Genomic DNA, 26,940 nt, shown 5'->3' on the forward strand with positions numbered 1-26,940 from the left:
AAGAAGACAACAATGGAGCTGACCATCCAGGCTCCTCAGTTTCTTACAATAGCTTAAAAATCCAAAGTGGAGTTTGTTGCTTCAAGAATGTGACCTTTTTGTCGTTCCTAGACTACCTATGATTTCTCTGGATTGTCCTACGTCTGTGTCATTTCGAATGATTTCGGATGTGTTCAAAATATCTTGACATAGTTTGAAAGACGGAAAGACGATAAACAAAATCAAAAGAGCAGAACACCTTAAGTACTGTGTTTAACTATCAGTAATAAATGTGATACATGTACGTACATGTATATGTATTTTTTCAAGTTGATCGTTTTAACTAATCTCAATCAAAGTCTCAAGGTATAAATGCAGTAGAGAACTCATGGTTGCTGAATTTATTTTACAAAACAATCAAACTATACTCTAAAGAAAGTTTAGGACCTGAACAGGTTCTGTTAATCATAAGACGCTGGGAAAGCGGAACCACAACGGCCCGTGCATGCATTTTTAAATATGTTGTAAAATCCTGTTTGTGGTCCGATGGTCTTGTGATACCAGGTCCTAACTAAGAGACCAGTAGTGGGTCTTCCCAGGAAAGAGGGCTTCCCATGTATCGATGCAAAACACCGGTCACGTTAAAGAACCAGGTTGTATACTCGCAAAGAGCTCGGCTAAGTTAGCTGGGCATACCTATATTAAAATGATTCGGTCTCCGGGAGCTTTCTCTTCCTCTGTCCCTCTGGACAGATCGTTCTGTGTCTGTATTGGTAAATGATGAATTTGGAGCCCTGAGTGACTTTTAGCATCTTTGAACGTGTTTTCAGAATTTTCTACAAAATGTACAAGGATTTTACATGTGCATAAGTAGATATTGAACCAACAATTGTGAATAAAAACGAAACGTAATTCTTGATTTTTGTATCACATTTAAAACCAACGATAACACTAAAATCTTGATTTGATACTTTTAAGTTTTCTGAAATATAATACATATATTTAGCTTCTATATCGCTCCCCTTGTAAATATAAAGCTACATACCTATATTAGGTCATTGAAAATAATTATGTAACCACCAATTAATATAAAGGAGAACGTAGTTTATCTAATCAAATACTGCCAGTACTTGAATATCATATACGTTCGCCACGGCCGGTAACATACAAAAAAGTAGGATAATTTATCAAATTGCAAAAATGCACCTTTTACAAAATCGCAACGGCAATTACTAGCATTCAATACACGGTCAACCAGTGCTCGCTAATACAGAACTTATATATGTTTATAACAAACTTTCGGATATAACGAATACATTTTGCTGGTTCCGAAGAGTTCGCTGTAACCGGAGTTTAATGTATTCAAACCTGTTTTGTAACATCTTTGATCATTTTCAGTTGATCAAATTTACTATAAAATGTATTTTAATAATTTGGACATGTTGATACAGTTGTGTGCACTATCTCAGGTAAAAAGATGTCCTGTAAATACGGCTGTGTGCACCAGCTAAGGCAAAAATAGTATGGTGTTATTTGGACGGGTAAATAGAACTGTGTGCACCAGCTTAGGTAAAGAGTAAAACATGTAAAAAGGTCTTTTTTATTATAGTGCCCTATTGAAAGGGCAGCCAATTTGGCTTATGAGACACATTTATAGTGCATACCGATTACCTCCCAACTCCTACCACTATGCCAGAAGTCGGTAACTATTCATTTAACTAGCTAGTGGCTCACGAACCGGCCTTTTCGGAACGAATCCCATGACAAACGTCCCCCTGACGAACGCTCCCCATGGGGCTCGAAACTTCGACCTCCCGATCCCGAGATGGATGCCTTAACCACTGGGCCACTATGACCATGTATGATGCTATTTGGGCGGGTAAATAGAACCGTGTGCATCACTTTAGGTAAAGAGTAATACATGTATAATGCTATTTTGGCGGGTAAATAGAACTGTGTGCATCAGCTTAGGCAAAGAGTAATACATGTATGATGCTATTTTTGCGGGTAAATAGAACTGTGTGCATCAGCTTAGGTAAAGAGTAATACATGTATGATGCTATTTTTGCGGGTAAATAGAACTTTGTGCACCAGCTTAGGTAAAGAGTAATACATGTATAATGCTATTTTTGCGGGTAAATAGAACTTTGTGCACCAGCTTAGGTAAAGAGTAATACATGTATGATGCTATTTTGGCGGGTAAATAGAACTGTGTGCATCAGCTTAGGCAAAGAGTAATACAAGTATGATGCTATTTTTGCGGGTAAATAGAACTTTGTGCACCAGCTTAGGTAAAGAGTAATACATAGAACTGTGTGCACCAGCTTAAGTAAAGAGTAATATGATGTTATTTGGGCGGATAAATAGAACTGTGTGCAGCAGCTTTGTTAAAGTAATGTTTATGATTTGGACGAATAAAAACAGGCAAGTTAAAATGATGTTTATTGTTCCTGATTAAACCAAGAGGGAAGAAGAAGTAACATGTTCAGTGCATTTTTTTATCTTTTATCTAATTGTTGACCTAGCAATCTGAGTAGGGTATCTCCGTGTTGCAAATGTCTCACAAACTGTGACTAGGTCAAGTGGTTTACATGTTGCATTTGATTGCATGCTTGAATCAGCTGCAGAGATTTAAAAAACCGGTACAACTATAGTTAACGCCATTAAAAACAGTTTTATGTCCAATGGGCGTGAACATTTTGCTGTTATTCCCAATAACAGTGAAACAGTAATATTATATTTCATTACTAATGAGTTATATTGAATATCTATTTAAACTGATATAGATTTTTTTTTTCAAAATAAAAATGTGAAATCAATGCGCCAACTTACCAATGGTATAATAAACTTGCGTTTTATTGGCACTCAGTATAACTTATATTTCGTTATGACAGATATTTCACGTAACAGTTTGTAGTTAGAATGTTATCATTAAATATAGTTTTCGTTATCATTCATTTTTTGTCTCATAATATATATGGATACATTTCAGAGAAAAGCTTTGCTTCAGATATGGACCCAAGCGCTGTTGGGGGTGAGAAGTACTTTTTTCTTTGTTATTTCAATGTAATTAATCTATTACTGACATACAAAATTCTCTTCTTCGATAGGGTATTGCAGTACTTCATAACTGAAAATTAATTTGAAAACAAAAATATGCTTGATAAATGACTCTTTAATAATTCCAAGGAATTAAAAAACGTTCGATTTTCAACTTTATTTATTTATTCATTACTCTCGGTCAATGCAAAGTTAAATCATATATACTAAACAAACAAAACAGCTCTATACCCGATTACTATATTAAGAACAATGTCAAGTGTAAAAAGAAAGTTTCGTTACATAAGTCTCTAAGAATGATCATTATTTATAATTTGATTTTTTTGACAAACAGTTTCATCTTGATTACTAGTGTTTAGTAGAGAATGATATTTAACAATATTTGAACTTTTATAATACTTAGAAAATATATCCACAATTCTCGAGAAAATATAATTCATGACCATTTATTTTAGACATTTTAAGCACTTCTCCAGCGGCCTGATTCTGCAAGCAGCGGTTGCTTTCTTGTGTGATATTACGTTTGTGTCAAATACGTTTAGATGCCAAAATTGTCTGCAAGCAATTTATAGATTTTGGCACGATTTTTTCGAGAATAGGCCGAGCTATTGCACTTTCCCATTCATAGGCTTCGACGTCAGCGTCTGCGTCCCGATTTTGTTAAGTTTTTGTGTGTTAGCTGGTGTCTCAGTAACAACTTGTGGGAATGGATTGAAACTTCACACACTTGTCCACTGTGATAACCTGACACGCACTGCACAGGTTCCATAACTCTGTTTTCCATTCAAGTTAACAAAATTATGCCACTTTTTCGACTTTAATTTTCATTCAATTAACTAGTTAGGGACAAGATTGTTGAATAATGATATAATTTATCACTTTTTTGACGCCGCGGGAGTGAAATAAAGCCATATAATTGATAATACATAAAAGATTTCTGTTGGTTGTTTAAATTCTCATTTCTATAATTGCTATCGAAGAATTTGACGGGAAACTTATTCCGCCACAATTCTTGGAATGAAAGTAGCTACATACACCTACAGTTGTAGTCCGTGTTCATACCCTGTGTTGTTCGCGGGAGATAACTCCTGAGGCTATTCAAATTTTGTATAATTATGTCCCTTGTCTTCTCAAAACACAGGAGATAATCAAGGCCAAGACTGATGAAGTCAGAATATATAACAGAATTATTTTTTTCAAAAAAAAAAGAAAAAGAAAAATTATCTAGTCGGTAGCCAGAGTACTCCAGTTGTTGTTTTTTTTTGTTTTGTTTCTTTTTGTTTTGTTTTCCTACAATCTTTTGAATTTCCTTACATTTTCAGTATTAAGGTTTCTATCTGTTTACTGGTTGGGAAGCAGTTTCCGGACAGGATCAGTTTCCGGACACATGTAATATCCGCTTTATTCCGTTGTTCTTCACGTAATTGTTTCATCTAGATCATTTAGATGTTTGTTCTTCATGTCTACAACAAACCACTATATTACAAGGCTGTATAATGTTAGGTTTTGTAATGATAACTCACCTGTGTTTACAAAACAACTTTAAGTGGGGCATGAAGATAGCATTGCGCATGCGCAGTAGTTCACACTTGCCGAGGTATCAAGTGGGGAAAAAATAATCAAACTACATATTGATTGTCTGCTGATAACATGTGCTACTTTAATTTCACGGTAATAGTTACATAAAATGCAGGTCTGTCGATTTTTGCAATAATTTTATTCTATTTCTATTGGAATTATCAAGAATTCGTGTTAGACGAAATTCGAGTTTTTATAGTCAACCTCGGTTTGCTTTCGTAGCTGCTATTGAACGTCGGGTTATCTTTTATGTGCATTTTTGAAGAGATGAATGATAAAGAAATGTGTAAAAATAGTTTAATTACTTATTTCGATATCAAATTAATAGCAGAACACCGTCAAAATATTTGTCCGGCTACTGGTTTACCTCACGGTGAAAATAACTTCTTCAAGTGACCCCATTTGAGGCCCCATAGAACCCATATTTCACGTCACAACGCGATGCTGATTACAATATCGGCTGCGGAAGGAGTTTAAGGTTGTGCAGTGTGGGCTTCATATATGTCAAATATTTTTTTAGGGAATAATGGAGCCGAAATATGAAAATGTGTCCGGAAAATGGTTCCCAACCAGTATATTATTCAACTGCAGTTATCAAGAGCTTTTTTTTTTTTTCTTATTTTGATGAGTAGAGTTGAGTTATTTTGATTTACAAATGCAATGACTCTGCAACTTATATCCCTATTACCAAGTAATGAGATTCAAGCAACTAAAAGGGCCAAAAGACTTACCTTACGGCATTCATTCCGCTATTTACATTTAAAAGCAGTTACATAGGACTATCCCCCCCCCCCCACAGTATTGTAGAGACTGTGTTTAGATTATGATGCAAATGTATCTGATAACATATACTGTCTTTTGATACAGCCGCTAAATTTTATTCAGTATTATATCTGATAAATATTTTGAAGATTACTAAAATTTCTTTACTGACGTGACTGAATCATGAAAGGATCATAAAAAGATAGCAAATTATGTTAACCCGTCATGCATTTTTTGTAATAGTGACTTATCTATAACTTTACAAACGTTCCTAATCAGGAAAGCTTGCACACTCTGTAACAATTTGAATTTTCTCTTGATAATCTCGTTCAAGATCTACAAATATCATAGTAAACCGTACAGATCTACAATATTGTATACCGCAGTATAAATACTCATCGCCCCTAATAAATGCAATGCCGCCATTTTCAAGGGGGGTATTTGATCTACTCCTTACCACCGAAACAAAATGGCGGCCAAAACTGAAAATGTGAGTTTTTCTTACTTTTTATCTTTTTCAAAGATTTCTAGACCATGACACATGGCTATCAACCTGCTCCACTGTTTTTTCTATCTATCGGTACCTTTAACTTTGGAAACAGTGCTGAAATTTGTCTGGAATGCTGGTCATGGGATTTGAATCGATAGAAAATCCTCCTGAAAACACGGGATAAGGAATAGTGCGATTAGCAAAAATGGTCTTTTTCCCTAATTATTCAAATAGTTGTTAGCTATTTTTCTGATAAGAAGTAAAATTTCAATATATATTTCCATCATGGTTAGTCTGGAGCCGATTAAAAGTCGTAATTTTAAATTACACAGTTTTTTGTCTGATGGTAAGGAACAGTGTACGAAAATAAGAGGATAAGGTGCAGTTCACTTCTTCAAGCGACTTTTTTCTTCACTCTTTTCAGAGACAATCAAGTAAAATTCTGTTACAATAATATTTTGGTGATCATTTATAACCATCTCTTGTTCAATGTAGGAAGATTTAAAAGGTATACGCCGGCCTATCAGACACGTGATGTACTGAAAGCCAAAAGTTTAGCAAGTACTTAATATAGTATCCCTCGCCAACATTTAAGTAGCTATAAATTTCTATTTGGTATAGCGCCCAAAGTCGTTAATAACAAGCAATTGCCTTACAAAAATGTTGAAATATTTTTGTCTTAAAAAGTTAAACCTACTTAAAATACAATGTGTTCTACTTATAAAGATAGTGAAAAATCAGCAACACCACTTAACTTGTTTAGGCGTTATGCATTGTTGAAATATACCGCTCTTCTTTGTAATTTTGCGTTAATATACATACGTTATGCGACATTTAGGCGCACTAATTCACGATTTTATGGATACATACAGACAAGAAATTATTCTTGGTTGAAGCTTTAACTATGCATACGACTTTTCATAATTATGGTTAAATCTTACATTATAAGTTAACGTTGGCTTAGAGTTATTACGGGATATTACCTCGCAAGTTTCGCTAGTAGATTATTGAACGAACATTTAACCGTTACAATACATATTTAACATTGACAAAAGGCAAATCGCAAACATAATTAGCTCATAAAATCATATATATACTCTTATGATGCCATTAACATATACATTTGGAAGAGCAGTCTGAATATTTTATGTGTCCTGCTTGTATCTTAAGCTGCACTGCCAAAGTAACGTATCATTACACTGAATTACATGGGTATGAGAAAAAATACATTCAAGTAAGGCTTAATATGTGGCAATATGATTGTTATTTACCAACATTATGCATCTTAAACCACGAATTTAAGTTCATTTAATTATCAAGCTTTTCTTGGAAACATTTATGTCAATCAACTATAACATGTATTAAACTTGTCAAAACATAAAATATGCAACTTTACTATAATACTTTTAAACAACAAATATTGTGGTTATTCCTTTGTAGTAAAACCGTTGACATATAATCAGCATAATCTTATGCACAATATGACTGTACTATCTTGGTAACCATCTGATCAGAAATATGCTGATGGTAACGTATGTATCGCAAATTAAGAATAACGAATCAATTCATTTTCGGGCACCAAAATCCGTGTTCAAGATTGCCATCAAATTGAAGCCGACCATTGTAAATCAAAAGCACAAATACTTAATTATTCAAATTAATTATTTCTTACGAATGTCAAATTAATTATTCATAATTTCAAAGGCGGCGTTGATAATCTCGTTCTCTTGTATATTTGTAAGGTGGCAGCCCTTATAACAAGTGCTTTTGTCATTGAATCCATGAATCAACAACATTAAGTTGTATATAAGAAGAAAAAGTGCTTATTCAAATATTAAAATTTAAATGTAACCACAAGTCACCGTGTCGGAACTTTTTCAAAAAAAATGAAGAAAAGATCATTTTATTTGAGTACAACAACATTCATGAACCAAGCATCAACAGAAACCGACAATTCTACATATTAAATTTCATTCAGAATTAACAGTTCTATTAAGTCTGTCTTTACTGTAAAGACTTTTTCAAATATATTTACAGTCTCGTAAAAATTTTTTCAAGATATATCACGGTTGGAACAAAATTTTATGCCCTTTTACTGTAAGATTTTTACCTTAACAGTAACCCCAAGTCAACAGTGAGTTATTATTACTGATATACACACACATACACCAATAACCTATGTATTGATACATGCGTTACCGATCACTGTGCTATGGGTACCAATGGTATGCTGTTTCCATTCATTTTGTATTCAAAAAAAATGTCAAACATCTATCTTTATGATTATGATGAAAATGCTATGACATACGACCAATTCTGTAAACAAAACTTTTTAACAAGAAATTAATATTAAAGCATATATTATCAGATTTTAAAAATAGAATTTGCATGACGTTTTGAACAAAAATAGTAATAAAAACAAAACTTTTCAGGAAATTAAAACGCTCGAGCGTTTTATCTTGGAACCTTGACTTCAAAAAATAAAAGAAGCCTCATGTTGTATAAAATGGTCAGTCAGTAAGATATCAAGTACGAAAGGATACATACGTTACCATACGTAACGTATGTATCAATAGTTTGTACTGTGTTTATGGCGTACTCAATATGTATAACAACATAAATTTAATTGAAACAAAAAATATAATTGTCATATAATCACAAATAGGTTTTACTTTAAGGAATATCAAATTAGCTTCCTATATAAACCGAACATTACCAGCGGAGCCCGTTGAACATTTTCAGAAAAAGACAACACGTCTTCAAGGACAAATGTGCGACTTTACATGTGTGAAATCTGCATCTTATGACGTAGACGATACAAACTGATGACACTGTCAATTAAAACTGAGTGACACTTTCTTGTTTATGTTATTTTAAATAAGACTGGTAACGCTTGTATCGATCACGTATCATTTTGCCATTTCTTATGCCATTTAAATTAAGAAGGACCTCTGCTTCATAATAGATTTATTGAAAATGCATGCACAGTTTTGGCGTGAAAAAAAAAAACACTACTCTTAGCTCAACATGAATTGCTGTGATTTTCAATGTCTTAGAATAAAGGTAACGTTTGTATCATAGAAAGTGGAATCTTTACATATGGAAGATTTAAGTGAAAAATATATCACTACTAAGTGTATCTTGTATCAAATGTTATTACATGTTATAAATAACCTTTAAAGACATAAAAACGCTATTCTTTGTATGTCAAGCTCATATATTCATAGTAGGAATTAGATCCATAACGTAAGTATCCCTTCATCGGCGTCATATCTGTTTTATTGTTTAGAAATCGTAATAACACAAACATACATATTATGATGCAGTTATTAGTAATTAGGGAATATGTATTCTTTGCATTTAATAAAAAATCCATCATTAACTATAAAAGCGATCGAGCGTTGTGAATTTTTGTATAAAACTTGCACATGGCATCAGTAACGTATGTATTATTTTAAATTGTCTCTAGTACATTTTTTGGATTATGGATCAGATAAATCCATTTGACATTAGGTAACAAGTATAAACATGTATTCATTGAAATTACAGTATGTTTAATTTGCTTCTGGAGCCTATTTTTAAACGACCACAATAATGAACACTCGATTGTTTGTCATGACTTTTAACGAGGGAAGGGTTTACACTATGGTTCATCTGCAGTATTAATGTAGTTTAACAGCAAGGGTCACGATTCAGACTTCTTTAATTATTACATGGTAGAGAAATGTCAACTGGTTATCTCAGAAACAATGAGAGAAAACTGTAAAATCCGTTTGAAAAAAATTGCACTGCACCTTATCCTCTAATTTTCGCACACTGTTCCTTACCATCAGACAAAAATTGTGTTTTTGTGAAAGTACGAACTGTGATCTGCTCAAAACCAACAGTATTAGATAAGTATGTGGAAATATTCCTTCAAATCGGAAAAACAGCTTACAACATGCGGTATATTAGGTAAAAAAGACCATTTTTGCAAGTCGCACTATTCCTTATCCCGTGTTTACCGGAGGATTTTCCATCGATTCGAATCTCATGACAAGCATTCCAGACAAATTACAGTACTGTTTCCAAAGTGAAAGGTCCCGGTAGATAGAGAAAACAGTGGAGCAGGTTGATAGACATGTGTTATTGTTTAGATATCCTTGAAAAAGAAAAAATGTAAGAAAAACTCACATTTTCAGTTTTGGCCGCCATTTTTTTTCCATGGTAAGGAGTAGATCGAATACCCCCCTTGATTTTATATTGTCAATATAAGTATGTACTACAGTTTTACACAGTATATATTGTGAGACTACACACGTATTACGTAATACTCTAGTACAAATGCCCCTATTGTTCACCTAATCAATTCCCTTCTTTTGCAAACAAAAAAAAAAAAAAAAAAAAATAAATAAATAAATAGCATAAAAAAAATGAAATAAAAAATAAAAAACTTGTTTTTTTTCATATTGTCAGTATGCATGTATGCATGTATGCATGCATGCGGAAGAGACTCAAATAAATAGAATATATACTCTTGAACATTGACATTGTAACATTAACACATACAATTCAAGAACTTCCGTCAGGTGACGATAAGTGTTTGCATTCAACATGTGCCCAATTATTGCAAAGTCAGTAAGTTTAGAAAGCATACAATTTCTTTGTTTATTCAAAACCGGCTTTACCGAAGGATAAGAATTCGCGCATTTCACTTGTCGGATTTTTGTGTCGTCCTGTTTTCGTGTTTGCGGGGCGAAAACACGACACATTCTACGAGAAAACTCGACATTTATGGGGCGCCGACACGACAATTTACGTATTGGCGGGTATGAATATATCGTGTTGGTGCCCTTTATTTGTCTTGCTGTTGTGTTTTCGCGCTTCTGCCCCGCCAACACGACAAATACTTTACAAATATTCGTCGTGTTTTCGTGATTTTGTGTTTTCGCTCCGCCAGCACGAAAACACGATAAATACTTTATTAAATTTGTAATAAAATATTTTGGGTATGGGAAATTTCTTATGGGTAGGAAGCGTGAGGGGAAACAAACAATATTTTAATTAGTCATTGTCTACTTTTAGTCTGAACATGTGATTTCTTGATTTTTGGTATACAACATAAAATATTTAAGATTATATTATTGATACCTTTCGAAGGCCCATTTCTAGCTTTAAAAGGGGGTGTGCCATACATTGTGTTATAAATGCTTAAAATTTATTCCCTTAATTCGAGGTTTAGTGAGAAATTTATTTATACATTTAATACTTTAGAAATAATTACACAGCATTTGTAACAGTTCACAGACCAATTCAAAGGGTAAATGAAAGCAGATTCGAAACATGGTTGCAAAGATAATAGATACACTTAGTATCAGGTTTTGTGACGGATTATCCGTCTCAGTGCTAACATAATCTATATCAGTCAATGCCTAACAAATTAGTACAAAAAGTAGTTCTACACCCTTCATCAAACAATCTTTTTTGCATTATCACATTGTCATAATAACCTAGCAGGCGTATTTAATATGTTGTGTGTATATATGGATAGATATGCAAAAATGTTCCCCTTTTTGAAAATTAGGTTTTCATATCTAAACGGCGGTTGATACATTTTGAACAACCCGCAGAGCTAGAGGATCCCAGCTCTTTTAAAGAAGACCTGAAACAGGGGATAGTCATTCGCCATTTACTACGCAAAAAGTGAGCGCTAGATGGGCCATTTTCTAACTGCGCGATAATGACTATCACCGGTCCAGATCTCTTTGCGCGTCTTGCATATGTGTAATTGTTGTGCGCATGTCTAATTGAAGACGCCAAAACGAAAACAGGAGAACTCGATAAATACAATATTTGTCTTGTTTTCGTGTCGGCAAGAATACTAAAACTCGACAAATAGGTGGGCCGGTGGTCTAGTGGTAACACGATTGACTATCAATCCAGAGGTCTGGGGTTCAAATCCCGGTCCAGACACTGGAAATTTCTAAGATGCTCTTGAGTGTCTCCCACCTAACTTAGAGGCCTGTACTGGTTCTTCCCAGGAAAGACGGCTTCGCGTGTATCGGTGCTATACACCGGGCACGTTAAAGAACTAGACTGTCTATTCGCAAAGAGCTAGGCTAAGTTAGCCGGACAGGTCTGTATCTAAAAAGGATTTCTCTCTATATGTTCTGGAGGCTTTATCTCACTCTGTCCCTCTGGTCAGATCGCTCTGTGTCTGTACTAGTAGAGGATGAATTTCGCGCCCTGTGTGGCTGCGTTTGCTATATGTAAAGCGCCTTTGAACGTGTTTATCATGAAAAGGGCGCTATATAAATCTGGTATAATAATAATATAATATAATATAATAATACTACTTTTAATAATAATAAGGTATTTGTCGTGTTTTTGCGTCGGCGAGGTGAAGGCAAGACAGCACGACAAAAAAGGGCATCAAAACGACATATTCATGCCCGCCAACACGAAAACTTGACAAATAAATATGTCGTGTCGGCGCCGTCGAAACGACGTCGTGTTTTTTGTAAAATGTGTCGAGTTGTCGTTTTTTCGCTTTGCCAACACGCCAACAGGACATGGCCCCATATTCCTCGGAATCCTAATGACAGGAAGTAGACGCAAGCGTGATATTTTTATATTCTGGCAGCTAGGATGACAATGTTAGTAAATTTCTCTTTTGCTATCTCGTACACGTTGTCAGCACTTTTTATCTTTTAATTTGGAAAATGTGCCGTACTTCTCTTTTAATGGAGATACATTTAAATATTTTTTACATGAATTTCAAACACTGGTGATAGAAACTGCAAATCGATTGAAAACATTTTGACAATATTTGGAAAAGCTCCATTTTCTTTGTGTTCCCGAGCTTTTTAACAGGTAATTAAACAAATGTCAAGTATAGATGTTAACAGTGACAGTTTTCTTGCACCATTAGACTTCTGGACCAATAAAAATCTTGAATCAAAATCATTGAATAATATAACCTTTTGCATATCAGCCCTGAACCGAGACTTGTAACCGATTGCTCTCGTTCTAAATGAAATAAAGAAAAAAGAAAAAAGTAGGATTTTCATTTGAACATTTGCTTTTCAGAATTAAGAATAAATGTAGAGATAATACACGTTTTTTGTGTGTATTAACGTCTGCAGAAGCCTGCGGGATTGTTTGTGACCGAGACCGAAGGCGTACAAAGTGAAGCGTTACAGTCAAAATTGTCCGGGAACATCAAACATTAACTGTTTAAATATTTCACAGAGAACCTTTGCGGGAGTCAACCGTATCATCCTGAGACACAGATGTGCTGCCAGTGGTCGGTGACCCCTAGAGTAGCCGGATCACGTACCAAATGTTGTGGCACCATGTCCTATGATCCAGAAAAGGAAATATGCTGCGCCAACGACCACACCTCCCATATGATAGCGGGTGAAAACACGGAATGCTGTGGCCTGGAAGCCTACGATCCGAACAAATCAATTTGTTGCGGTCATGATGTGAGTTGCACTGAATAAAATAACAATGAATTGTCAAGGGCAAGAATAAAGTCTCACCATATTTTCAAAATTTCAGTTTTTTACAAATCTGAAATTGCAACTTTTACTCGTGTTATTAGTTAGGGTTTATTTTTTAGAGAAGAAAAAGAACGAAACGTACTTTTTTAACGGGAGCAGTAGTCTAGTGCTCAACCCACTTGGGTCAAAGCAACGACTTCTTATATGACATCAGTGCTTTTTTTTGCAGGAAGCGGACTCGAGAGTGGTTCAAATGAGCTTGAAGCTTTCATCTAAATCGAGTTAAAATGAACTAGTATAAACTGATACAACGTACATATATCCACTATAGTTATCTTCGTTATTCTCAATTTACGTATCTGTACGTCTGCTTATTTTCCCTTGAAAAATCTATCAGAGATATCAACTACATCAGAAATATTTCTCATCCACGTTTCAGCTATTAAAATAACTCTAGCATCCAAATACAGCTACAGAATTACTTACGACAAGTAAATTTTAGTACCTGACTTATTTCTTTCTGTAATCTTAACTTCTCGCACTATGAATAACTAGTTTGGTTAAAAAACCCGAGAATGAACGGTATTTAACTTCTGCTGCCATTGCATGATGTTTTGTAATTGGCATACCAATAGAAAATTTTGCTCGGCTACCTAGGATGTGGGTAGTTTTACAAACGCGGTATATAAAGTAATTAAAAAAAGCCGTAGAAGCCATGCTGAAATTGACAGGACGTTGAGATATATAACAACATTTGTATTCAAAGTTTTATCGTACATTTATACTTCAGATTCGACCACTTGTTGCTGGAAAAAATACTCATTGCTGCGGACACGAAAGTTATGATCCTATGAAAAGACTCTGTTGCCAAGGTATTTCCATTCTTAAGCCATCTCGAATCTTTCACATGATATTAAACTTGAATAGATCAGTGTTCTACATGATTTAGATATAATTGCTTAGAAGAAGTAAAAGAGGCTTTTTAGAGAAGCTGCAATGTATGGACACACAGGTCATATATTTCGGCTGTCTGTGGTCGGTTTCTTACAGAAGTTCTTTTTCAAATACATTAATACATTTTCTTTCAGAGTTTGTTATAACTGTATTTTTGAATGCTCACATTGAGGTAGAGTTGGTAAAGAAAAAGATAATATGTACAGAAACATTTGGTATATTTTAAAATTCTACTAATTTTAAAAGATGAGCATGTTTCGCATCATTTTCATTTCTATTCTGGGAAATTATGTGAGACACGCTTAAAGCATGAACATAATAAAAACATGTATTTAAAGATATATATGACTGTTCTCCAGGCAGTAAAATATGTCAAACCTGTGTTAAAGGCCATCTCTAAACAGAGACCACCTGGCTGTAAAGACCACATTTTTTTGTTTCCATTTTAACATTTACAATGTATTTTTAACTTGTGAATAAAGACCACCTCCCAATAAAGGCCACATTTTGGCTTTCAAAAGGCTGGTTTTTATAGACAGGTTTGACTGTATTATACATAACGGAATATACATTTCCAAGCGCAAAAGCTTTGTATACGAAAACCAACTTGCAGTTTAGTGTTTAAGAATATTATTAAAAAGCAATGGTTTTATGACATATAGAATCAAGAGGAGGTAACTGAAACATGAACCTTAATTCTGTCAAATTTGTATGATCATGGACCACCTGTACGAAAGCTAAATCATGTTTTCTTTTTAAATTATGATATGAATTAAATTGGCAGAGTGGCCTTAGGAGCAGATGGTCCGCAGGTGATCTTGATGACAGGATAAAGTTAGTTTTTATAATGAGATCAATATATTTTATTTTTGGATAATAAAATCTAAAAGAAGATCATCCGCGCAAAGTGAAAGCAAACTCGATTTGAGAGGTGATGAACTGTGCAAAACCCATTACGCCGTTAGCGGCATTCTATGATAGTAACATAAAATGTACTTCATAATACCAAGGACCAGAGACTTTAATCTTGTCTTAAATTGTATCTTCTTTGCAAGGAATGTTGTTTCCCCCACATATCCATTCCATGTGCTATTACTGTGACAACGATGGTCATGAAGTGGCAAATTTTGATACCAACATAAACGCTTGTTGTAATGGAAAACTGGTACCAGCCGTGGCGGGAAATATCACGTGCTGCTGCAAAGGCGACCCGTTCGACCCAAAACAAGAAATCTGTTGCGACGAGGTTCTTCAAAAAAGAAATGGCGGCGAAGTGTCACAATGTTGTGGAAAAAACAATTTAGATCCACGTACTCGGATATGTTGCAATGGTGAGGTACAACCGATAAAGAAGAAAATAACTAGATGTTGCAAAAAGAGAAGTTATGACCCGGATTTACAGATCTGTTGCGATGGTACCATGCTCTTGAACAAAACTGAATATAAAGACACATGTTGTTGTGGGAATAGTTCTTACAATACTGACAAAGCTATATGTTGCCACGGCAACATAGAGCCAAAATACAAAAGAGGGACACAGTGCTGCGGAACAAAGAGTTTTGATTCTACAAAAATGTTGTGCTGTGATGGCGTTATACAAGCATTAGGCAGGAAAAAGGCAGTGACGAGATGTTGTGGAAGGCGGAGCTACGATAGTAGAAAGCAACTGTGCTGTCACGGGAATCTCGTGAATAAGACGAGCAAAAGAGATCTCGGGTGTTGTGGACACGGAACGTATGATCCAAGAACTCAAGTATGCTGCAAAGGAAAACGAGGCAGATTATTCAGCAAGGGTACCAGATGTTGTGGTAAACAGAGTTACAATTCAAGAACATCTATATGTTGTGGTGATAAAGTGTCCTCTCGCAAAATGCACTGTTGTAATGGCAAATCATTCAATCCTAAGACACACATTTGTTGTGAGGGCATGATGGTACGAAAGAAAGACAGTGTGCAAGATAATGTGTGCTGTGGAAATTCAACAATGAATTTCGATACGCATATCTGCTGCTATGGCGAATCAACGAAGCGTATGCGTGATCGTGAATTTAGATGTTGTGGTCGCAAAGGGTATGATTCAGAATCCCACATTTGTTGTAATAATGCTATTGTTAAAAGGGAAAAGAAAGGTGATAACTGGTGTTGTGGAGAAACAAGTATTGATACAAATGATCAAATTTGTTGCCTTGGTAGTCCTCAACCCATACACGGGACAGTTGGCAATTCATTTTGTTGCAAACGGAAGAGTTTCAACTATCGAACACAAATGTGCTGTTTCGATGAGGTCGTTGATAAAAGAACTTTGAACGATGATTACTGTTGTGGAAACTCTACAGTCAACACAAAAGATGAAATATGTTGCGAGGGTGTCACAAGAAAGGTTCCAAATGCAAAAACAGCATTCTGTTGCATGGACGAAGCTGCAGATATGAATGAATATCTATGTTGCAATAATCGTACGGTTGCTAAACAGGATGACGGTGACGAAATTTGTTGCAGTGATGTTTCGATAAATGCTGATAAAGAAATATGCTGTGATGGAAACCAACAGACGCTGGTAGGTGATAAGTTTACACAATGTTGCGGCACTGCAAGTTATGATTCACGAAAAAAGATATGTTGTGAGGGCCGGATTGTGACCAAGAGGGGTCCAGAAGATTCATGTTGCTGTGGTGACTCAACGATGAATCCAAACACAGAAATTTGCTGTATGAATACCGTTCGTAACGCAACCGGAAATGACGTAAGATGCTGCATGGATGAAAGTTATGACCAAAGTAAGTTTTTGTGTTGCGATGGTAAAACTATTGTAAAGAAACGAAAATCTTCAGACAACTCTTGTTGTGTCAACAAAACTATGGATTCTAGCAAAGAGATATGTTGCGATGGGGTGCCCCAGCCTAAACTAAATGACGATTTCTTGTGTTGTGACCAAAGAAGTTACGATTCAGGTAAATCTATCTGTTGTAACAACATGGTTTTCGGGAAAGTTGATGAAGATGATGATTGTTGCTGTGGAAACACGACCATGAATTCCATGAATCACATTTGCTGTCATGGTAACAGAAATATAAAATTCAACGAACCAACATCATGTTGTGGGAATACGAGTTTTGGTTTAGAGAGTTATTTATGCTGTGCGGATGAAGTAAGAAGAAAGGTTGCTAAAAAAGATGACTGTTGTTGTGGAAAGACTACAATGGATACTTCAAAGCAGATTTGTTGTCAAGGCAACCCTCAAATGATGGACGATCCAGACTGGAGATGCTGCAAAAAGGAAAGCTATACCCCTAAATCTCATATTTGCTGCAACGATAAGATCGTTAAGAAAAACAAAGTGAATGACAACTGGTGCTGTGGAAATGAAACTTATAATTCTAATAACCAACTTTGTTGCGATATGGATGTTCAACCGGTTTTTGGCAATCCAGATGAAACACGATGTTGCGGTAAGGAAAGCTATCATTTTAACAGCCACCTGTGTTGTGATAACGTGTTGATGAAAAAGAACGATAGTAATGACAATTGGTGTTGTGGTAACTTAGCTTATAACACCCGTAAACACATTTGCTGTCAAGATAAATTTAAACAACCAAAGAGTGGACAAAACACTCAGTGTTGTGGAAATACTAGTTACGATGAAGCCAAACATATTTGCTGCAACAGAAAACTTTATGACAGGAAAACAGAAAATGATGATAATTGCTGTGAAGATGCTGCTATCAATACAAAGACAGAAATGTGCTGTTTAAATTTACGCCAGCAGAAAGTTGATGGACAATACACAGACTGTTGTGGTAATAGGACCTACAGTATCAGAACACAGATGTGCTGCGAGGGTCTTGAAATTAGAGAAAAGAGAACTCGTAATGATGACAGCTGTTGTGTACATACAACTATGAACTCGAAAGAAGAAATTTGTTGTGTAGAAGGTCCTAAACCATTAGTTGGTGGACCAAATCATACTGACTGCTGCAATAGCCGGTCATATGATATGAGAAGCCATTTATGTTGTGAAGAAAAAGTTGTTAAAAAACGGAGGAAACATGATGACTGGTGTTGTGATGGTATTTCAATGAACTGCTCTAACGAGATTTGTTGTAATGGTAATCCTGAACCTGCTTTCGCACTGCGCAATACTAGATGCTGTGAAACAAAAAGTTATGATCCAGATGAACATATATGCTGCCATGGGACTACGCTTGCGAAGAGAAATACTCCTGATGATAACGCTTGTTGTGGAGATAAAGCTTTGAATACAAAAGTTCAAATTTGTTGTTCAAACCAGCCAAATTACAGAGTTGGTGGTCACCATGCGAAGTGTTGTCATAACAAAAGCTATGACTCTAGCAAATTCATGTGTTGTGATACACCGAATGGAAATTGGGTAGTCGTGAAAAAGAGAAGCCGACGAGATGACTCATGCTGTGGTAACACAACTATCGACACCGATCGCGAGATGTGTTGTAATGGAAGCCCAGGAATAGGTGGCACTGGAGTGCAGTGCTGTCACGGCGTCGGATACGACAGTAAGAACTATATATGCTGTAACGAAAATATCACACAGAAGACATCAGGTGAAGATGATTGTTGCTGTGGTCTTTTAACAATGGACAGCAACAAAGATATTTGTTGTTTGGATAACAAGCAACGACGTGTAAGTGGTATGGACACTATGTGCTGTTTAGATATTTCGTATGATCCTAAAACACATTTATGCTGTGACGGAAAACAAGTAATCAAAAAAGAGCATATTGATGATAACTGTTGCTGTGGGAACCGCTCAATGAATATAAAACAAGACATATGCTGTTCCAACACCCCGCAACCTGCTCCTGATAAACATAAATTCAAGTGTTGCACTAACACAAGCTATAACATAGATACACATATATGTTGTTCTGGAAGAGTAAGAAAGAAGATGGACGACACAGATGACCTGTGTTGTGGGGAAGATACATTTAACACCAGAGAACATGTTTGTTGCCAAGGGCAGTTCAAAAAACCAAAGAGAACGCAAGATCCAGAAGACACAAAATGTTGCAGAAAGGAAAGCTACAACCCTATCACTCAGATTTGTTGCTATGGCGAAGTTGTTGACAAAAACAATACAAAAGATAGCAGATGCTGCGGAGAAAACAGTTTGGCGAATAGCGACATTTGTTGTAACGGGGTCCCACAGAGAGGTGGTAGAGCTTATACATGCTGTGGGACTAACAGTTATAACAGACTAACACACATATGCTGTAACGGTAAAGTCCGACGAAAGAAAGATCCAAAAGACAATGGTTGCTGTGGGGCAGATTCAACTATTGATACGAGTGCGGAACTATGTTGCGAAGGTGTACCTCAAGTTGTAAATCCTGATACCGGAGACTGTTGCGACTCAAAAGGCTATGATAAACTAAAGTCAATTTGCTGCTATAATTCTGAGATACTCAACAAGGAAGATAAAGATGACGATTTATGCTGTGGAAATAAAACGTTTAATCAAGAGAAACATATCTGTTGTAATGAAGTAAAACGGAATAAGGTAGCAGACGATGAAACGCTGTGTTGTAAAACCAAAAGTTATGACCCTACAACTCATATATGCTGCGATGGAAGTAGACTTAGGGAAAAAATGGGTCCGGATGATGACTGGTGTTGCGGGAAGAAAACTTATAACAGCGATAAAGAAATATGTTGCAATAATGTTCCAAATGTAATATATGGCGAGGCTACGTTATGTTGTGGGGATGTAAGTTACAACGAAAACACACAAATATGTTGTAACGGCAAAGTTGTGATGAAAAAAGCTAACGAAGATGACAGTTGCTGTGGGAACACTACACTTGATACTCAAAATGAAATCTGTTGTGACGGTTACCCACAAACTGGACATGTTTTACAACATGCTTGTTGCGGAAAAATTAGTTACAATAAAGATACATCGCTGTGTTGTGAACTTAATAAAACTGTTGTTAAACGAAAAGAAAACGACGATTGCTGCTGTGGAAACGCCAGTATGAACAAGAAAGAAGAAATTTGTTGTTCGGGAAAAGCTGTGAAACGAACCGGAGGCGAAACAACACGGTGTTGCAATGACAAATCTTACACTCCTGCGAAAGCAGTATGCTGTGATGGAGTTGTGACCCAGAAGACTACCGATGGCGACAATTTATGTTGCGGTAATACAACAATCAACTCTGATAGTCAAATTTGTTGTAATCAAAACCCACAACCAAAGAGTGGTGGTATACTAACTCACTGTTGTGATGTTTACAGTTTTGATTCTGCAACTGCTTTGTGTTGCGATGGAGGTATTGTTGAAAAACGGAATTCAGACGATAAATGTTGTTGCGGAAAAAAGAAAACATTCAATCCTAGGACTGAAATTTGCTGTGCTGGCAATCATCCTAGGAGTCGAAAAGGAGAGAACAGCCAATGTTGCACTTCTGAAAGTTATGATGCTGATCAGTTCCTTTGCTGCAATGAAGAGATTATAAAGAAAAAGAGCGATAATGATGAGTCATGTTGTGGTAATACAACATATGAAGCTTCTAAGGAAATCTGTTGTAGAGGAGAAGTTAAGAAGAGAGTCGGGGGTACCCTCACGGACTGCTGTGGTAAACATAGCTATAGCATTATCGACGATATATGCTGTTCTGGTATAATATCTAAGAAAACTAACCCAGAGGGTGATATTTGTTGTGGAACCAAATCGATGGATGCAAAAAGTCAATTATGTTGTGGCGGAACTGTTCAGGCAAAACACGGTTTATTTGGTAAATGTTGCGGAAAGAAAAGCTATGATACAAAAATGTCCCTCTGTTGTAACGACAATGTTGTTGAAATTGAAAATGAAGGAGACAATGGATGCTGCGGCGAGACAACATTCAACTATGCTAATGGAATATGCTGCATGGGTATCCCTAATGCGCTGTACGGTCCAAAGACATTTTGCTGTCATAACAAAAGCTACGATTCAGACAAGTCTGTGTGTTGTGACGGTACTGATATTGTGGAAAAGGATGTAAAGACCGACAATTGGTGTTGTGGTGGTCTAACAATGAACACACGTGAGGAAATATGCTGTGACGGAGTAAAGCAACCTAAAGTAGGTAAGAACACGCAATGTTGTCTCAATGTCAGCTACAATCCGAGTAAGTCTATGTGTTGTGGTAAGAATATCATTCTTAAGCGCAGCGAGCATGCTGATATTTGCTGTGGAAACGCTACAGTCGACGTTAGCCGTGAAATTTGCTGTAATGGAGAACCAAATTTACGCACGGATGAAGAATATACGTCTTGTTGTGGAAACCAAAGTTATTCTATAAGAAAAGAGTTATGTTGTAGAGAAGAACAAAACATAAGAAGCAAAGCCAAGTCTGGAGACAAAGAATGTTGTGGCGAGAAAGCTACGTTCAATCCTAAAACACACATTTGTTGTTCGGGAAAAGTTGTTAAGCGAATAGCAGATGAAACAACACGATGTTGCAATAAAAAAGCATACAATCCTGCGAAAGCAATATGCTGTAATAGAGTTGTTACACGGAAGGTAACCGATGACGACAATTTATGCTGCGGTAATACAACGTTCAACACTGATAATCAAATCTGTTGTCGTCATAACCCACAACCAAAGAGTGCGGGAAAATTCACTTTGTGTTGTGATATTCTTAGCTTTGATTCAGCAGCTTCTTTATGTTGTAATAGAAGTGTTGTTGGGAAACGGAACCATGACGATACCAATTGTTGCGGAAAAAAGAAAACTTTCAATCCTAGGACTGAAATTTGCTGTGCTGGCATTCATCCCAGGGATCGAAAAGGAGATAACAGCCAATGTTGTGGTATTGAAAGTTATGATGCTGATCAGTTCCTCTGCTGCAATGAAGAGATTATAAAGAAAAACAGCGACAATGATGAGTCATGTTGTGGTAATACAACATATGAAGCTTCTAAGGAAATCTGTTGTAGAGGAGAAGTTAAGAAGAGAGTCGGAGGTACCCTCACGGACTGCTGTGGTAAACATAGCTATAGCATTATCGATGATATATGCTGTTCTGGTATAATATCTAAGAAAACTAACCCAGAGGGTGATATTTGTTGTGGAACCAAATCGATGGATGCAAAAAGTCAATTATGTTGTGGCGGAACTGTTCAGGCAAAACACGGTTTATTTGGTAAATGTTGCGGAAAGAAAAGCTATGATACAAAAATGTCCCTCTGTTGTAACGACAATGTTGTTGAAATTGAGAATGAAGGAGACAATGGATGCTGCGGCGAGACAACATTCAACTATGCTAATGGAATATGCTGCATGGGTATCCCGAATGCGCTGTACGGTCCAAAGACATTTTGCTGTCATAACAAAAGCTACGATTCAGACAAGTCTGTGTGTTGTGACGGTACTGATATTGTGGAAAAGGATGTAAAGACTGACAATTGGTGTTGTGGTGGTCTAACAATGAACACACGTGAGGAAATATGCTGTGACGGAGTAAAGCAACCTAAAGTAGGTAAGAACACGCAATGTTGTCTCAATGTCAGCTACAATCCGAGTAAGTCTATGTGTTGTGGTAAGAATATCATTCTTAAGCGCAGCGAGCATGCTGATATTTGCTGTGGAAACGCTACAGTCGACGTTAGCCGTGAAATTTGCTGTAATGGAGAACCAAATTTACGTACGGATGAAGAATATACGTCTTGTTGTGGAAACCAAAGTTATTCTATAAGAAAAGAGTTATGTTGTAGAGAAGAACAAAACGTAAGAAGCAAAACCAAGTCTGGAGACAAAGAATGTTGTGGCGAAAAAGCTACGTTCAATCCTAAAACACACATTTGTTGTTCGGGAAAAGTTGTTAAGCGAATAGCAGATGAAACAACACGATGTTGCAATAAAAAAGCATACAATCCTGCGAAAGCAATATGCTGTGATAGAGTTGTTACACAGAAGGTAACCGATGACGACAATTTATGCTGCGGTAATACAACGTTCAACACTGATAATCAAATCTGTTGTCGTCATAACCCACAACCAAAGAGTGCGGGAAAATTCACTTTGTGTTGTGATATTCATAGCTTTGATTCAGCAACTTCTTTATGTTGTAATAGAAGTGTTGTTGGGAAACGGAACCTGGGCGATACCAATTGTTGCGGAAAAAAGAAAACTTTCAATCCTAGGACTGAAATTTGCTGTGCTGGCATTCATCCAAGGGATCGAAAAGGAGATAACAGCCAATGTTGTGGTATTGAAAGTTATGATGCTGATCAGTTCCTCTGCTGCAATAAAGAGATTATAAAGAAAAACAGCGACAATGATGAGTCATGTTGTGGTAATACAACATATGAAGCTTCTAAGGAAATCTGTTGTAGAGGAGAAGTTAAGAAGAGAGTCGGAGGTACCCTCACGGACTGCTGTGGTAAACATAGCTATAGCATTATCGACGATATATGCTGTTCTGGTATAATATCTAAGAAAACTAACCCAGAGGGTGATATTTGTTGTGGAACCAAATCGATGGATGCAAAAAGGCAATTATGTTGTGGTGGAACTGTTCAGGCAAAACACGGTTTATTTGGTAAATGTTGCGGGATGAAAAGCTATGATACAAAAGTGTCGCTCTGTTGTAACGGCAATGTTGTTGAAATGGAGAATGAAGGAGACAATGGATGCTGCGGTGAGACAACATTCAACTATACTAATGAAATATGCTGCATGGGTATCCCTAATGCACTGTACGGTTCGAAGACATTTTGCTGTCATAACAAAAGCTACGATTCAGACAAGTCCGTGTGTTGTGACGGTACTGATATTGTGGAAAAGGATGTAAAGACTGACAACTGGTGTTGTGGTGGACTGACAATGAACACACGTGAGGAAATATGTTGTGACGGAATAAAGCAACCTAAAGTTGGCAAGAACACGCAATGCTGTCTAAACGTCAGCTACAATCCGAGTACGTCTTTGTGTTGTGGTAACAATGTCTTTCCTAAGCTTAATGATGATGCTGATATTTGCTGTGGAAATGCTTCAGTCGACGTTAGCCGTGACATTTGCTGTAATGGAGTATCGAATACTCGTATAGATGACGAGTATACATCTTGTTGCGGAAACCAAAGTTACTCAATAAGGAAAGAGGTATGTTGTAAAGATGAAAAACATATAAGAAAGAAAACTACGTCAGGGGATCAAGTATGTTGCGGCGTTAAGGATACAGTTGATCCTAACAAAGAAATATGTTGTGATGGTAAAGTGATCGATGTCGGTGGTATAATAAATGCAGGATGTTGCTTGGGACAAGGATTTAATCTAGATACACACATGTGTTGTGATGATACAGTTGTTGGGAAAAGTAGTAATGAGGACAACTGGTGCTGTGGACATACACCTTATAATACAAATACCCATAAGTGTTGCAATGGTAAGATAGATTCAAAACAAAGTGGTAATAGAACGTTATGTTGCTTAGGTGATAGTTATAACTCACAAACTCATCTATGCTGCAATGATGTTGTTACAAAAAAGAAAAACATAACAGATAATATGTGTTGTAACAACAAAACTTACGATACTGAAATCGAGGTGTGCTGTCAAGGCACTGTTCCACAACCAAAGAAAGGCGGGAGACGAACACAGTGCTGCTTTGAAAACAGTTACAACCCAATTTCTCAAATGTGTTGCAATGGAAAGGTAGTAGAGAAAACTAATACTGATGACGATTGCTGTTGTAGTAATGAATCTATGAATTCACAGTCTGATATCTGTTGCCTTGGTCATAAACAGGAAAGAATAGGTGGGGAATATACAACTTGCTGTGAAAGGAGAAGTTACGATACTCGTTCTCAAATGTGTTGCGAAAGACAAGTCCGAAATAAAAATCACGACAATGATGATACATGTTGCGGCGGGTCATCGACTGTAAATTCTAGAACCGGACTTTGCTGCGATGGTGTTTCGCAAAAACTTGTTGGTGATGAATACACTAGTTGTTGTGCAAAGAACGCATTTGACACAAGATCGCAGATGTGTTGTGACAAGAAAGTCATTGATAAGAGGGACAGTAGGGACAGCTGTTGTTGTGGGAATACCACATTTAATTCTGATAAAGAAATATGCTGCTATGGATTTCCAAGCGTAGCAAAGGGTGGAAGGTTTGCCAGATGCTGTTTTGATAAAAGTTATGACTTGCAGACTGAAATTTGTTGTGATTCTGGAATTGTTCGAACTAAAGAACTCTTAGATGATAAATTGTGTTGTGGCAATTTAACGTTTAACACGAAATCGGCAATATGTTGTAATGATGTACCAAACAGCAGAGTGGGCGGACGGGCGACCAAGTGTTGCGGAACTGAAAGTTATAATTCCAACACGCATTCTTGTTGCGAAATGCAAATTGTTAAAAAGCGAAACGAGAACGATAACATCTGTTGTGGAAAGAATACGATCAGCATGAAGAATGAAGTATGCTGTGAAGGAAATCCACAACCAAAATATAATGGTTCCACCACTTGCTGTAGAAATGTGAGTTTCAGTGTGAACAAATATCTATGTTGCTCAGGTGTTGTAGTAGAAAAGAGACATAGACATGATGATAGCTGTTGTGGAGGTATCACATATAATGCAAAGACTGTGATATGTTGCACGGATGTTCCTCAGCCTATAAAGGCAAAGGATCGAACGCGATGTTGCAACAAGGCAAGTTACAATTCAGAAGACTACATGTGTTGTGAAGATACTGTTGTTCAAAAGAAACAACGACAAGATGACTGGTGTTGTGGTAAGTCTTCATACAATACTCAGACAGAGTACTGCTGTCATGGATCAGTTGTTCAGCGGTACTACGGAGAAAATACACGCTGCTGCGGTAATACCTCCTACGATGCTGATTCGCTTATATGCTGTGACACCGGTCTTCAATACAAAACAAAGGAGTCTGATGACTGGTGTTGTGGTGATGTACCGTACGATACAAAAGCAGAAATATGCTGCGAAGGTTCGTTTCCGAAACAGGCTATAGCCGGACCTGCAACTCGATTTTGTGGCCGCGAGAGTTACGACCCTCGCAAAGAAATGTTTGTGAGGGTGAAAAATTGTCCGAAAAAGGTTAACAGATGTGTCTAACATATCTGGTGCAGTCGTTCTGCGCATGTCACAGTCATTATCATCGGCGCGCACGACAAAATTCACAAATTTTTGCATGTCCGCACGCATTTAGTGTATAATATGTAAAATATACTGATTAAAGGTAAGTGATAGGATTACCATGGTTACAAAATATATACATTTAAGATACTTTTCGTTCAAATTGCTTGAATCCGGTATATACCGGCGTCTGTAATATATCACAGGCACACCAGACAGTCAGTGTGGCATTTGTCTGTTGATGCGTCAAGTGTAGTGTGCTGTGTGTTGTGTGCTTGTCACCTTCCGCTTTCAGCCTCCGCCGCTGGCTATAGCCTTCTGGTGAAAAAGAAGCCGAGTGTGTAAGTATTCCCTGCCAGTACATAGCCTCTCTGCAGACAGGCCATTTTGCAGTGCCTCCCAGATGACGCCACACGGTAACTGAGGACCTTGCGGCCTCAGGCAGACTGCAGGGGACTCAGAGTCTGCCCAAAGACATATGGCCTGCAAGGCACATCGCTGTGTGG

General features: G+C 36.8%; 1 protein-coding gene across 1 annotated transcript; it reads left to right on the forward strand.

Moving 5' to 3' along the window:
- Positions 1 to 2,894: 2,894 nt before the first annotated feature.
- Positions 2,895 to 26,413, forward strand: LOC128547801 (uncharacterized). The gene is made up of 4 exons (XM_053521002.1): positions 2,895 to 3,013; positions 13,100 to 13,335; positions 14,144 to 14,225; positions 15,363 to 26,413. Exons 1-4 carry the CDS (start codon positions 2,902 to 2,904, stop codon positions 26,411 to 26,413), a joined length of 11,481 nt encoding a protein of 3,826 aa, XP_053376977.1. The 5' UTR covers positions 2,895 to 2,901.
- The last annotated feature ends 527 nt before the right edge of the window (positions 26,414 to 26,940 follow it).

Source organism: Mercenaria mercenaria, chromosome 13, assembly GCF_021730395.1.
Source record: "Mercenaria mercenaria strain notata chromosome 13, MADL_Memer_1, whole genome shotgun sequence".
NCBI lineage: Eukaryota > Metazoa > Mollusca > Bivalvia > Venerida > Veneridae > Mercenaria > Mercenaria mercenaria.

Coding starts and splice junctions, on each gene's coding strand:
- LOC128547801 (XM_053521002.1), top strand. CDS start 2,902: ATGTTATCATTAAATATAGTTTTCGTTATCATTCATTTTTTGTCTCAT. Junction 13,336..14,143: donor CAATTTGTTGCGGTCATGAT/GTGAGTTGCACT, acceptor TTTATACTTCAG/ATTCGACCACTTGTTGCTGG. Junction 14,226..15,362: donor GAAAAGACTCTGTTGCCAAG/GTATTTCCATTC, acceptor CTTCTTTGCAAG/GAATGTTGTTTCCCCCACAT.